Here is a 15542-nt window from a genome sequence, read left to right as displayed (position 1 = left end):
CCTGCAGTGTGTGCTCAAATATATTCATGTTTTCAGCTTTCATTCCTACACACCTCAAACTTCTCAGGAAGACAGCAGTCACAGTAACACCATGGAAAACCTCAAACTATGAGGAAAGCAAGATACAAACAAGTACAAATAAATACATATACTGGTATCCATTATGTGTGTCTGTGTGTTTACCTCTTCCCCAGGTATCACCCTTATTGCCAAATAGAAATTTCAGAGGTTTTTGCTGAGTGAAACAAACACTCTGCATATGGTTTCAAAAGTATTTTATCATTAGTTCAATGATTTTCCTATACATTTTCTCAGTTGCATCAAGGCCCCAGATGAAATCAAGATGTCCCCAAGCAGGAAAATGCTCATGGTAAATGAGATTAGGAATCCGAGGAAGTAGCTCTGCCATGTCTTTTGGATCTGCAAATTTGTCCTGTCCGCCGCTCCAAACAGCAATTGGTGTGCCTATCTTCTCTACCTTGTACGCAGGAGGAGTAGACTGTAAGAAAGGGAGGAGACCTGAGTGAATGCTGTTGCATCAGAAGTTGTGTTTAGAGAAAGGATTCTGTGCAAGCATCTCTCTCTCCTTTCTGCACTCACTACAGTACCACAGTAAGGATGAAGGCCACCCTCTCACTGTCTATTTCTATTTATGGTAAATAGATTCCCAACACCAAGGTATACATTTTCACTTCTCTCTGCCCCCTGCCCCCACCCCCCCCCCCCCCCCCCCCAGTGTTTAACTGAAAGGCAGAGCTTGAGGATTTTTGGGAAGTGAAGAGCTGCATACTCATCCAGTCCTAGGAATAGGGTGTGGCTCTTAGCCTTTTGGGAATGGCAGGTAAATTGACATGTTGTTGGACACATCCCTGCATCAGTAGGGGAGGCAAAACAGACTTCTGTTAGCTGTCTGCAAGGATCTGTCTATGCCTTGTCTGTGAATAGACTTACACGTATGAGTATTAGATTCAGGTGAAACATTACCTCAGACCACTCTCCCCCTCTTTATCACTCAAGGTGCTAAAATCTGATTTTTTCTGTTCTTAGTTTTGCCAGGACCCAAGGATGAGTTCTCAGGAAACCGCATTGCCTTACCTGGTTGTATTTCTTCATGTTTTCCTTAGAGCCGTAGTCATAAGCTTGGAATCGGCCTGCACGTCTTATCTGTTAAAAGAACAGGTAAAACGTAAGTGTTGAGAGACCAAGAAACAGAGTGTGGGAGGTGTTTTCTTGCCTGTGATTGAAGCCAAGGCTCAGGCAGTGGGCTGTGAGTTACTCCCACCCCTTCCTCTGGTTGTGGGCTTCCAGGGGTACTTAGAATGGATTGTAGGGTGAGTGGTTTCATTGCCTTTCTTCTTGCTGACTTTCTCTCCTGATCCTCAGCTGCCATCCTTGGTATGTTTTGTTATTAAAAATGTGCTTGACTACCTTAGTTAGCTAAACGTGGGGTCTCTGTTCATGATGCAGAGCTGGGGTTCAGTTGTTACAATGACAGATGTGTAGAACATCTAGAATGTGTCAGGGCTATTACTAGTCCAGTGTAATGTAAGATCCCTCCTTAGACATCTTTTGTGTGTCAGTTTTGTCTGGTCTGCTCACAGTAGTGGTGACATTTCCAGAGGCTGTACTTACAAGAGTTTGGCTATACATGAGTTGTGCTCTGACAGCGGTTTTGAGGTGAAACATTAGACACAAGACATTAACATTCCTGAGCCTGTGTTGTCTAAAAGATGTGATATATGCCTTGCAGAACTGATAAGTGAAGATATAAGTACATATCTGTTTGGCATTTTTTGTTTGTTTAGGGTTTTTGTAATTTTATTTTTATTTTTTGCACAAACCTCACAAGTAATTTCATTTGTGAATGGTTCTATGTAGTACAGGGTGAGAGAAAGTCAGTGTCTGTCAGTTTAGAAAACCTTGACTTCAAGGCTTCAGCTGGCAATGTGGTAGAAATCTCCTTGCTGTATTGCCTTTGCTATTTTCTTCTATCCTGCTGTATCTGTGTTTGCTTTGTAGCCACTTGACTTTGTTAGAGGCTGGAAAAATAGGCTGTAAAGACACTGGCCATCAATGGTTTGTCCCCATTTCCTGGTTCTGGGTAGGTGTATCCTGTGAGGATTTTTGTCAGGGGTGTCCTCAGGAGCAGACCTATATTCTAGACCATATTAAGTGTTTGCAGAAATGGGAGGGTCTGCCTATAGGATGTATGCAGGTATGTCCTGGCTCAGCAGGTGCACCTAGACACATGCAGTGATGTGTTTCTTGGCTGGAGCTGTCTTGCCCTGGTCTGATTCAGACCATGAGCAGAACAAGTAGAAATCCACCTTTAGAGAACTGGAATCCAGGATCTGGACAGTTACAAAAGTGACTAAAAGGATTTTGAAAAAAACTGCCTGTTGGAAACATCCCTGTAGAGCAGTGTTTCTTGTCAGGTACTGTAGTAGTATAAGGCAGCTCCCCATTTGCTCCTTGTGCCAGCAGAAGCGTTTGTGTGGTTAACTGGCTTTGGGAAGTGATCCAAGCTGCAATTAACTCTCTGGGTGAAAAGCTTTAACCTACATTACTTCTTTGTCTGGCTCATCCCTGGGCTGCTCAAGTTTCCACTATCCTCCTACTGCCTGCCAAGTGCCTGGACCAGGCTTGGTTCACTTCTGCAGCTTTCAAGGCAAATGTCTTCATTAATAAAGATGAAGGCTGGAAGCCGTTAGAGCCCAACATGCAGAGAGGTCTGATGTGCCCTGGGGAAATCTCAGTGCCTGATACCAAAGGGGCAATTCAGGTAATGGCCTGGTGAGCCATGGGAAACAGTGCTCCCTCTGCGGCAGGTGCTCATGGCAGCACGTGAGAAGGTGTGATGGGCACTTTCCCAGATCCACTGCATGTAGACTTCCCTGTAGGCTGTTGGTTGCGTAAAAGCAGTAGTAAGAGTCTGTTTATATGTCAGTATGCAGTTATACCTGATGCCAATGAATAATGTCCTGTACTGATGTTCCAGCAGGGGAATGTCCTACGTACGTATCTATTCGACTCTGGAGAGAAAGCAGAAGTGTTATAAAGGCAGCGATCCAGTGCTGTGACAGAATAAAGCTGTGAAGGACCTGAGCAACATACTGCTGCTGTGTTAAAACCTCATTTTAATAGGATATTCTGCAAATATCAGACAGAAAACTGAGAAGCAGATTTAGGAATAGCTGGTTAATAGTATGCATCTGCATGCTTTCTCCATGAAAGCTAGTCTGTTCCATGAAGATAGTGCTACTGTGGCATCCTGTGGTTCAGCAACAGTAGAGAAAAACCTTCCAGTCCTTTCAAAGTAGATTCCTCACCTCACACCAACATGCACGTGTAAGTCTTTCGAAGATTTGTTTTTCTATTCACTTTATTCCTAGTGCTAAAGAACTCAGCTTACAAAACAGATTGCTTTCTCTTCTTTTTGCATTTTTATGGTTCTGTTAAGGAGATGTTCCAATTCCATCTCCCCAGATTCCTCCCCAGACTTGTTATCTTGTCCTGAGAACCACATTAGTGACTTAATCCAAGTCAGGAAACATCCTTAATGGTTTAGTTCTGCAATTCAAAAGGGCTGCAATGCCTTTAATTGCTTTTGGATTGAGCCTTTGATTCTCACTGCTTTCCTGTATGTGCTTTTACAAGTTGTTATAGATGGAGAAAAAAGGACCCCAGTTACACATGTTGAAGTAACAAACATTACACGGGCCAGTTTCTACACACTTTGGCCACTGTAAAGGGGATTTAAGACCACTACAGCGTCCATATGTTGGCAAGCATAGGGACAACTCTTCTGTCTCTCCTGTCCCCTCTGACTGATGCACTACTCTGTAAATCCCACTGTAGGTAATTGCACTCCTCAGACACAGTGAAAAGACTTTCTGTAGATCTACATGTTGTGGATTGAGCTGTTGACCAGTCCTAAGGACAACAAAAATGGGAAAATTCCCCTTACAGTAGTTCTTAGGGACCAAGATCTGGTGCAAGTAGTCTGAAAAATGGGAAGAGAAAAGGAACTTTTTCCTCTCTTCCAGTATTTAGAGGACGCTGGTGTCCACATACTAAGAAAGGAAACTGGGAACTGTGTTGCCAAGAAGTCTTACTCCATTATCCATTGGTTCTTTTTAAAGAGCATTTGTGTATGACCAAAATCTGGTTGGCTTAGCTCCAAAAGGGGGCATATCTATTGGCATGTGCAGTATAACTCCAGACTGAATTCAGTTCTTTGTTTTGGGGATTGGAATATTCCCAGTTGTTGGTCCCATCCATCATTAGCTTTAGTCCTGTTTGGCACTGTTCACAGCCAACAATGTCCTGGCATTCCCTTGGTCTGCTGAGAACTACATTATGGTTTACATATGTTTACATGAGTAACAGTTGCTAGATAAGGATAGAGTACACAACACAAATGTAACTTCCAAAATCACTTTAGTTTTACTCTGAGTAGGTGTTCTTGCATACACTTACCGTGTTCAGATTTTTTATGTTGCCTCCAGCTATGTAGCAGAGTACATGGCCACAAAACTTATCCAGGCTTGCACATAACTGTGTGACAGGTCCTTTCAGAAATCCGATCTGGTGCAGAGCTCCTTTGCAGCCAAATACTAACTGAGGGAAGGGAAAAGTGCAATTTTTTTTTCCTTGTTACAGGACCATTTTATGCAGGAAACTGTTGCTAATAGCCTAGCAGTCTAACTCAGTATTCAAAGATTGCTGAAACAGCTTGCCCTCCCAGTACCCCTTAAAACACCTTCTTCCCCACAGTGCATTACATATCCTTCCTTCTTCATATTACTGGCATCAGTCCTGGAGGAAGTCATCCTTCTATTTCCAGTGTAGTGACCTCAGTGGTCACTCATTTCTGAAATCCCAGAGACTGTCATGGCTGTTATTGCAGCTCTGGTTTCGTTCCTCCTTCATGAGGTCAGCAAAATACTAGTTAACAGCAAGAGTCCTATGATGAGACGGAGTTTCACAAGTCTGCTTCATTGGGACCTGCTGCTACAAGCCCTGTATCTCCAGTATTTTCCCCACAGAGTTTGGGAACAGATTTTTCAAGAGCACTTGATTCATCCCAAGTTCAGTATCAGTGTATCACCTGTTTGGGAACACTTTGTCTCAGGTTGAGTGAACCCTGTGAAGGTAAGTCAGGTATTGGGCCTCTTAGAAGGAAAAATAACATACCCTGAGCAGAGGTTCAGGAACACTTATTATCTTAACCAGAGGGCTTGTAGCATATGAACCTGTGATTACTGGGCTCAGAGCACCGAACATTTTTATCCGTTTAGCCAGCTCAGGGTATGTAGAAAATGCTATGAAGCCTGCAAACACAGAAGAGACAGCCTGAGTTAGTGAAGGCATCTTCCACAGACAAAAGAAATAAATAAGCAGTAGGTAGCAAACAAGAAGTGAGACTAGATTTGGAGTCCATTGTCTGTTGTCCATATTTGTCTGTGCTGCGTGTTTTACCTAAGGCAAGTGTTGAAGCTAAGTTCTGAAATGAATTTTATTTGTGAGGCAAAGTTCAGTCTGAGGTTTAGAGCATGTCTGGACATTGCCTTTATCAGAACAGTTTTGTGATAAAATCAATTCCCTCTAAACTTCAAAAAACTCAAAAAAAAAAGTTTTTCAGATTATAGTCTCTAAAGGTCTATGTATGTTTATGCTTCCATGAAACTGTAGAATGATTAGCTGCATATTGGGAGCTTTGAGTGTTTTCAACTGATTGTTTGCATCAAAGGCAGCTGAAGAAAGCCTAGATGGCTGGTTTGTTTTGCCATGAGGGTCTTTAAATACCCTTGTGGGAGAAAAATAAAGAAAAGGTCTGGAGCTGTGACAATATGTGATTTTCCCACATTTCTATCTCTGTTTTCTGGGTAATTTACACAATGATCTGGCAGTTGCTCAGTTATAGTCAGTGTCCATTCATGATCTTACACATAAACCATAAACATCATGAACTTTCAGCTGATGCTAAAAGAAAGTTAATTGCATTCAGAGGCCATGAAGTGAGTTAATGCTAAAAGCTGACACTAAGAGAAAATAAGTTATTAATGTTTTTCTTTCCTGATTTTCAGTCTCTGGCAATATGTTTTTAAACAGTAATGTGGCCAGTTATTTAAATTGTAAGATTGCCATTAAATCATATGACTTAGTAATGTTGAAGGTTTTTTTCCTTGTCTTCTGTTATTTGAAATTATGTATTATATGTGCTGTTTTATCTTTTTAGTTTTTCCTTCCTGTTCACAAGGAAAACAATTGTATGTCTTAATACAAAAGTTGAACTTAATGAAAATTCCTGTTGCTGAGAATTTAATACCCAGTGCAGTACCTGAGGTACTCAGTAAATAATCACTTTTATGTTTCTAATTATTTAAATTTGAACTATATTTGGGTATGCTATTAGGTTTCTTTGCTTATTAAGGGTAACCAAAGCTGGTTTTAGAAAAGTTTTGCATATTTTCCAAATCTTAACTCAGAAGGCATTTGAGTTTCTATTCTACATTTACTAGCTCTCTACACACAAGAAAAACAACTGCATCGATGGGGAGACCCACCTACTGATTGGGTAGGAACATGAATCGTTGTGAACCATGAGTGTCCTGACATTACCTGTTGTTGTGCCTTCAGAGTGACCAACATAGTATACATCCTTCTGTCCAGTCTTATTCATGATGAAGTACAGCTCTGCTGGAATATCGTATTTGCCCATTTCATCGAAGCTACATGGGAGAAACACAAAAAGCTAGCAGTCATTTTGGCTATCACAGTGTGAGTTACTGAATGGCAGTTTTGTTTATCGCAACAAGCTGGACCCATTGAAAGATGAAGTTGCACACTTTGTCTGCATTCTTGCTTGAGTTTGGGAAGGGGGTAGAGGGATGCAGCTGTACTGCCAGGCTGCCAGGTGCCTTGGGCTCTTTGCAAAGGAGGTGACAGTTTCGCTTGTCAGCTGCAGCCCTTGGGGAACTGAATTTTATCAGTGCTTTCACTAGCATGGGTTACAAAACACATTTCTCTCTTGGTTGAATTCAGCTGTGAGAGATGAGATTTCTGGACAAAGCTGCTCAGCCTGTTCCAGCTGAGGTTCTTGATCTCCCTCTCATAGTACTGTCTCCCTTTTCCTCAGCATCCCATTTCATTTCCCAGTGTCTGGTATCTCTTCCCCAGCCGATGCTCCCAACTCTGAGTAGTAGTAATCATCCTTCTTCGTCTGATTCTTTACTCTCCTTGGTTGGTGTAGACCCTGTTCTGATGCTGGTTTAGGTAAAAACCATCAGGCTGAAACTATCTAGTCCCCTTGGAGTTTCTGTCTTGAGTAATTCTCCCTCTACAGAGTACCTGAACTGCCAGAACGCTTTCTGGCTGGGATTAAGGGTCTTGTGTTTTAAAGACCAAGTGTTCCCTCGGCTGTTTCCCATCCAGACATCATAGCCAGCATCTGCGAGGAGGAAGCCCAAGCTGTTGTTGGGCAGGTTAGAAATCCAGTGGGTAGCATCTCCTAGAAAAGCATGCTGTAGGAAGACTACAGGCTTTTGCCCTGGAAAAGATGAAAGTATTCTTATATTGGAGCAGTAGTTACTGTGTATTTAAGACTGGGGTGCACAGTTTAGTCTGTGAGAGGTTTTAAATCTTTCCATCTTCAAGAAGCTCCCAGGAAAACTATGCATAGATACTGGTCTGAGAAACCTGAAGGATTTGTTCCATGCAAGCAAGAACCATTTCATGACATTTCATAACCATTTCATGACAGGTCTGGCAAATAAAGAATTTAATGAGGAGGCCTATCCCCACCTCCTATTGCACTGGAAGGCGAAACTTACAGGTCCCTATATAGAAACCATCTACCCACAGATGAAAGCTGCTGAAGGCGTAACAGTGTATGGAAGACATTAATTCATCCAAAGAAGCATATCTACCTGTAGGTCTATTCAGTAATCAACTGCGCAAGGCTGAGGGGCCCCTGATCCAACTTTGGTTAACCTTACTTTGAGAGTGAGGCTGGTCCAGATTATCTCCAAGGGAGGATCCAAATTGTAGGAGTCATCAAAAAAAAAATTATTCTTTAGAATTATCTAACAAGGAGTAATAAACAAAGCAGCAATATACAGGGTAGCTTGAATTCCAGATATAAAATTTTATTCCATTCAGAAAATGTGATGAAACACATGAAATGCATTTGCTTTTCATTGATGACCTGATTTCTTACCACTTTCCTAACAATATCACTGTCCTTCAGAAGGCTAGGAATTAATATTCATATGCCCAACCTGAGAGGCTTTGTTGCCAGGTTTCTATTTTAAATGTATATTACTTAGGGTGTTAATGCAAAACCTCACCAAATCACATCTACCTGAGAAAAAAAACTGTGACAAAATTATTAGAAAAGTCTGAAATAAGGACAGAGACATTGAATGTGTGGCCTTTAGATGGATTCAGAATTCAGGCCACATTCCTCACTAGGTGCTCTTGCTGAGATGGAAAGGTGTGGAACATGCCATTGCATGTACAAAGGGGAAAGATGGGGGACCCATGTAAGTGTTGGCTCTCAGACTTTCCTTATGTCCTGTAACTGTGTCACACCTGTATTTTGGCTGTTCCTCCCAGCAGGAATTCTGAAAACACCAAGAACGTATCCATCTTCTGTGGTAACTTGATATTCCTCACTGGGGTATCCATGATATCTGATGATTTCACTCTGTGGGAAGCCAAAGGAGAGTTTGTTAACATGCAAGTTGTTCTGTTTCAGAGGGTAATCAAGTTGAGCAGTGTGCATGTGGCTGCTCTGTGATGGCAGTGTGAGACCCCTGGCCACAGGGACCCTGGATGAGAATAAATATTACAGGTCTTGTAAAAAGATACATCAAAGTCTTTTTCAGACCTGCTTAGGTCATAGTTGTCTGGTGCTGGACCCCATATTATGGGTCAAGGCAGAACTGTATTGAGCCACTAACCCTTTGGGTGATAGTCTGTCATGTTTTGCAAGGCTGATACACGTCATACCTTTCTACAGATTAAATATGTAACAGTATCTGTAGAGGCAGTGCCAAAAGCTGTGTGTTTTGGTCCATAATGAATCCTTTCTTGCCCAAGTGTGATTAGGCAAGCCATGAAGACACGGCAAACAAGGGTGGAGCTCTTGTTAATAGGGAACTCATGAGACCACCTACACTTGATTTTGCATGTACTGTGGGGAAATCTTTGGTTATTCAGAGCAAGGTGCCTTGGATTACTTTGTGTTGTGAGAATCTTCTGTCTGGGGAAGGGGTTCAACCTCCCTTGCCACTGTACTGAGCAAATGGATTGTTACAGAAGGGGAAGACTTTGCTTCCCTTGAGACTAGAAACCAGCCTTTGCCTCCACTGCAAAGGAATTCTCTCTGGTAGCTCGGACTGTTTGGATATCAAGGTTTCTTCTAGGCCAGTACTCCCTATCATAGTGCTGGAGGGATCTTTGTTCTCTTGCCAGATTTGCACTCTTCCTGTTTTTGTATGGTACCCCAAAATACCAACATGTGTTAAGCAAGGTGACTGCAAACAAGTGTCATGAGGCATGGCCCAGCCTCGTATTCATCATATATCTGTTGGGGTTAACCCTAAATGCAGGCTGCCTGTTGTTCAGTTTGATATGGACTGGATCAGATATGTGGTCTGGCCACAGTTCAGGGCTGATTCCTGTTGCTGGGGTCAAAATTAGTAGCCTGTATCTCCAGTACCCCTCAGGAGATTCTGGGGAGTTGCCTGGCCTTAGAGCCAAAAGTAGCAGCCGACACTCTCCATTGCAGTGCTATGTGTCTGTCCTCATGCAATGTGCAAGAGTGGCATCTGTCCCTGGCACATTCAGAGCCAGGCCTCATTGCAGCAGTGACTTTAATGCAGTGGTTTTGGAAAAGGCAGGTTGGCAAAACGGAAAATGTGGAAGGGGCCATTCTTAGCCTCCTGACAGGGACTGTAGTGATGGGGTGGTAGTGGTACTGGGAGAGATGCTTTAGAAAGAAAGCGAGAGAAGGTGACCCAACTTACAACGTTCATAAAGCATTCAGGGTTGCGAGTCTTCCTGTACTCGCTTATGTCTGAATTCAGAGTGGAGGTTGTTGTGAATCCTGTTGAAAAGGCAATTCCTTGGGAGCAGAGCAGCATGAGAAGGCACCACATCTTGGGGCTGTGTGAAAGAGCACATGCAGGGATGGTTGCGTTAGGAAGAGAGTGCTGTGGAATTCCACAGGAAGACCCAATTGGGGAGTCTCCTGAAAGTTGCCCAAGATCTGTTCCCTAAGAGGCTGCCAGAATAAGTACTTGTGTGAGGAAGGACTGTCCATAGCTCATGCTGTGTAACAGGGAGGGTTGCAAAACAGGTGAGGAAAACACTTGGGGAAACCATGTGAGAATATGCCTGAGCACTCTGCAGATGGAGAGGGAGCTGTCATTGGTAGACAGGGCAAGGTCTTGGCACGAGTCAAGCAGAAGCTTGACAAAGAAGCATGAGTGCCTGAGATGACTATCACTCAGCTTGTCTGTCTTTATCTGTTTCCACTTCTCTCCCAGCGGTGGAGATGAAAGGAGAAGAAAGCACTTTTTTTGTCCTGTCTTCTCAGGAATGAGGTGAGAGAGGTTTGGGACAGTCTCTCTTTCTACCTGCCCTCTCCTTCTTTGGGATCAAATGCCATTCTTGGTGCTGGTCAGTAGTATGTTGGGGTGAGGGATCAGTCAATGAGTCTTGTGAAGGGTTGTGCAAGGGTCAGGAGTGATTCAGGGACTCTGGGAGGAGATGTAATGAGTTTAGGGGAACATGCTTGCAGCAGATCAGTACCAGCTTGTGCTTTCACCATGGGGTGATGTACCCCAGACCAGGTTCAAGTTCTGTTTGAAATTAGTTTCGCTGAGAATATGAAGCAAACAAGGTGACCGTGTGTGGCTCCCCAGAAATCACATGAGTCAGTTCCCAGTCCACCATGCCTTTCAGATTGAAACTGAGTCACCTAGGTCTCCATTTACCATCCCCTTGGGCTTCTTCACCAGCCCCTTGCTACCCACTTCTTCGAAGAACCTGCTCTCCTATCCCCAGAAAATTGCATTTTTCCTATTGCTGCTTCTGAGCCCTAAGTTTCTGTCTCACAAAACTGATAGCTGCCACCAGTCGAGAAACCATGGAATTATTTGGTTTTAGAGCAGTAAACAATGGATCCTGAAACTGTCTTCATGTTGCCAAGGGCCTGTCTCCTTTATCTCAGAAATGGTTGTCCATATTGCAAATCTTGTTTTGGTTATGGGGAGGTGAGATCTTGCCCTTTCCTGGATTGGCTGGTGGTACCACATTAGCTTTTCTGAATAGAAATTGTAGAGTGCAGTCTATCTAGCACCAGTTTATGCTGACTCCACCTACAGTAGATACGCTTCCAAGTTTTAGTCTTTATTTTCCAGAACCCAGTCAATGAGTGCAGGAGCACTGCTCTCTGTGAGCTTCCCAGACCTTTTTTTCAACATGCAAATTTTGACTCGAACGCTCCCTAGAAAAGGGAAGAGCAGGTTCTGTGTCCCAGAAGGTTACTGGGTGTGTGACTGTGAGTTAAAACTGTTCGGAGAGCAAAAGAAGTGCTGACATGTTCAGTGCTCCTTGCCTACAAGTGAGCTGCAACTAGGTAGGATAGGATTTTTCTTTTGAGTGTGAGGAACTGTACAAAAAGGATGCATCTATGAAGCTCAGGACTTGATTTACACATTCTGGAAAAGTCCTTACACATCTAATTGTTGTATGCTGTGCCTGCATGTGTAGGAAGAGAATGAAGTCTGTGAAGAGAAAAGTAGCAGCCATTCTGCATGTGGATAAAGACCATAAAAATCAGGCAGGCTACCTAAGTGTTCAACAATAGAATCCATGGGACAAAAAGGACACGTAATGCAATGTAAGGTTTCAGCTCATCAAGGAGTCTTGTAAGATTGCCTCACCAGTAATGACTGGGGACATTATTGCTCTTGTAGGCCTGGTTTCCTTAGAAAAAGAGGGCATGTTTATGTTAGCTTATCTTTCTGTCCATCCTGTAATTAACTTTTGATGTCATTGGTAAATATCTGCCAAGTTCAGCACTGAGATACAAGTCTGTAATGTAATGGGGTTCGCAGGAGCTCCTGAGGACTGTTTGCTGGGGAGGGACTGTTCACTGGGGAAGGACTGTTCAGTGGGGTTAGTGCCTTGCTGGGGAGTAGGCAGACCGAAGGCAGGTGTTGTATGTTCTTCAACCAGCTGAGCAGTCAGCAAGAGTGAACTAGCCAACTAGTCAGTATCCATGTAGTTTCAAAGTAGCCACAGCAAGCACAGGGCATCAGGGTTTGTGAGAGAATTTCATAGGAGACCTGCCTGTATTATAGTTTGCATTAAGAAGTCAAGCGGACTCAGGAAACAAGTCTTTCTGAAACAAGGCATTGCTAGGTCCACTAGACATGGAGAATCCAGTTTTTAATGAAGAGCAGAGGTTCTCATGCAGTCACATGTTTCTGGAATCTGCTTCTAGCATAAGACATCTGCTATGATGAGACATGCTGTTCTATGAAGTTTATTTGGAATTGGAAATAGAGCTACAGATCAAGAGAAAATAAGAGAGTATTCCCTGGCAAGTAATGGGGAAGATGAGCAGGATTTGTGGGACTGAGGGAGGGGTAACCAAGAGATTTTTGCACTCTCTAAATCTCCTGATAGGAGAATAAGTTTCAACCTTTTCTGATCTTCAATTTAACCTTTAAATTTGACTGAACAAATTTAAAGAAGTCAAACCCCATGAGTCATCAGACAGTTGGAATGAAGCACCATTTGGAAACACCCAAAACTTTAAACTTGGCATGAAACCACACTCTATTCAATTCCCTTTGTATATCAAATACTTCTTAATTTTTATTGTCCAAACAGGAAGCCTCACAACTACATACTCAGTCAGCATAACACTCTTTTTGCTTTCTGTTGTTTTACTCTGTTCTAATGGGAATAAAATATGCCTCCCTCTCCCTGCATGGGGAATCTCATTTGTGAAGAATAAGTTCTGCTAATGTCTCAGCTTGTTTTCAAATCTCTACCAAGACTAGTTGAGGCAATGCAGAGGCTTGATTATTCCTCTTGTTAGGGCAAATTTTTCTCAATGCACTCTATGATCACCTGGCTTTGCTGGCATGACTCATGGACTTCCAGGTATTTGTTTTTTAAATCAGATGCAGAGGGCTAAGTAATATCAATTTTGGCAGGCCACTGGTCCCTTAAGCTTCAGGAATAAAGACAGTTAGGAGATGGGAATAGCTGTTTTTATCTAGTGAGATGAAATCATAAGGAAATATTGGTCATGGTAAACTGTCATGAAAGAATGTACTTAGATGGAAAAAAGGTCAGAGAGAGAAATGCCCTTGAAAGTTCTTTAGGTACTTTTAAGATTTAGTGAAAGTAAGATACAAGCCCTTCAGAAATTCAACCATCTATTCTTGTGCTTTAAGCAGTCTAAAATTTATTTCATATAAGCTGTAAGGCATACACACATGAACCAGAGAAGCAACTGTGACTAAATGCACATGAGAATCTACTGCCTTACTCACTAACAAAACATACAGCTGCATTACACTGTGATAGCAGGAGGTCCAGTTTACACACACTGTTGTAATACTGGGACTTTCATTCCCTTGTTCTCAGACTGAAGAAAACAAGTAGAGGAAAATGAAACAGTTGCTCTTTTTCTTTCTTTTGTGCAGGTCAAACTTCTTCATTTTCTAACCTGAGCAAATACACACTTCTGTGCATAACAATTGGCTTACAGTTCAGAGAGACAAAAAGCTGTCTATTCTTAGAATCAGCTGCACAAAATCAAGACTGAACATCTTTATAGAGACAGGCAACAGAGAAAAAGATCATGAACACATACATACAAGCAACTTACCTCTGCTTTGACTGCCTTGCTTGTGTCTTCTGCTGCAGTTCCTGGTCTGTCTCCATCAGCAGACTGATTCACTGGCAGAAACCTGCGCCAATAAAAGGAAGTCAAAACATAATGAGCACTTCAGGGTAGCAGCTGTGAGTGTCATGAGTTGGCAGCATGTATTGTAGAGCGTATTTAAGTGCTGATTTGGCAGTGCTTCAGAAGTGAGGAAATCTTTGTGATGAAAAAGATCTTCTAGTTAAATTCACAAACCCAAAATGCACCATGGAGCAAGAGAGTTTAAGAAGTACCTGCAAATCAGTGGTTAGGATGATTAGCTGGGACCTGGGTGTTCCAGCTCCCTGAGGCTGTGGCAGACCTTGACCTGTGCTATTGCCCAACTGAGGGGCTGCTCTGAATGTAATCTTTTAGAATGAAGACGAGGAAGTGTCCAGCTTCTATCAACATTCTTTCTCAAGATGTCTCTACTATTGCTTTTCATTTGGTTTATGTTAACTTTAACATTACAGACTGTCCTACGTCTGTTTTTCAGTGAGCAGCGCAACTCATGAAACCCATCTTATTCTACATTAGTTGCCCAGAGTTGACATGGTTTCTGTAGGTGGTTCCAAAGAAGGCTTCACATAATCTCCCTCCCAGTGAGGGCACAAACAAGGGTTCTTGTTTCTCCCAAGCCATTTTCATCAACTCTGAAAACATAGTATTTTTGCCTAACTGCTGAATTAGTTCTAGTCAGCCCTGGGGGCTCAGTCGTCACTGAAATTGGCTTGATGACCATGGGCAGAAGGACATGTTCTGTGTTCTTAGGCATCTGGGCTACAAACAAAGTAGAATCCTCCTACGTGAGGACCAGCCTTTTCAGCCAATTAACTCATAAGTGTCTTCAGAAGAACTTGTGTTTCATCATGGTCTGATGAGCATTTAGAAGAAAACCAGATGAAAGGGCTGTGTTCTTGGGAATGCTGTTGCAAATAATATGATGTCTTTGGGTGGTGGGGGAAGGAGAGAAATAAGAACAGGATGTCAGTGAAGCCACAGTAACAGTTCTGCTTTATGTACAAAGTAGAGAACATTGTTTGGGTGAAAAAGGTAACTTCGTAATTTCTCAGTGAAAATCATTATAACTTGGCTGCTCTGATGTCTCTAAGTGACAATAACTTTCATCAAACCATAAATTAATCACTCAGAAGGACTTCTGTAACATGATGTCTAGTCCCTCCTCATGTCCCAGGGTGGGATTAACAATCCCCAGGATGTTTCCAATGCTGCGCGCCCAACCTGTTTTTACTGATTTTCCAGAAAATTCAACACCCTGCCTTCTCTATGGTCTCTCAGGTTGCAAGACAGCTGCACAGCAGCAATCTCTTTTGTAGGTGAATTTAGGGGATGTGCTGGCTTCTTTCAGGGATATTGCTGTTGCATTTCCCATTGTAAGTATTGAAAATTCATAAAGTAGGTCTCAAGTCCTCATGTGTTTCCCCTGCAAGCAGTGAGTTAGTTGAACGGCTGACTGGAGGGTATTTGTCCCCAGGAATTTGTATTGGGTGTAAGGAATGTTCTTGTCTGGAGGGGAGCTGTTTTGTTTGGATCAAGTTCTGCTTACATTCATGGAGCACAAGGA

General features: G+C 42.6%; 1 protein-coding gene across 1 annotated transcript; it reads right to left on the bottom strand.

Moving 5' to 3' along the window:
* Nucleotides 1-265: 265 nt before the first annotated feature.
* Nucleotides 266-10166, bottom strand: LOC141945638 (lysosomal acid lipase/cholesteryl ester hydrolase-like). Its single transcript, XM_074874014.1, has 9 exons — nt 10035-10166; nt 8596-8710; nt 7354-7552; nt 6625-6734; nt 5193-5333; nt 4480-4616; nt 2961-3032; nt 1096-1164; nt 266-499 (listed from the first exon to the last, which is right to left on the bottom strand). The coding sequence occupies exons 1-9, from the start codon at nt 10164-10166 to the stop codon at nt 266-268; spliced, it is 1209 nt and encodes a 402-aa protein (XP_074730115.1).
* Nucleotides 10167-15542: the final 5376 nt, after the last annotated feature.

This window comes from Strix uralensis, chromosome 7, assembly GCF_047716275.1.
Source record: "Strix uralensis isolate ZFMK-TIS-50842 chromosome 7, bStrUra1, whole genome shotgun sequence".
Classification (NCBI taxonomy): Eukaryota; Metazoa; Chordata; class Aves; order Strigiformes; family Strigidae; genus Strix; species Strix uralensis.
The sequence above is the reverse complement of the archived record's forward strand: the minus strand, read 5'-3'. Positions and strand labels throughout refer to the sequence as shown.

Coding starts and splice junctions, on each gene's coding strand:
- LOC141945638 (XM_074874014.1), bottom strand. CDS start 10,166: ATGTGGTGCCTTCTCATGCTGCTCTGCTCCCAAGGAATTGCCTTTTCA. Junction 8,711..10,034: donor CTGAATGCTTTATGAACGTT/GTAAGTTGGGTC, acceptor GGCTTCCCACAG/AGTGAAATCATCAGATATCA. Junction 1,165..2,960: donor ACATTATTCATTGGCATCAG/GTATAACTGCAT, acceptor TTCTTTTAACAG/ATAAGACGTGCAGGCCGATT.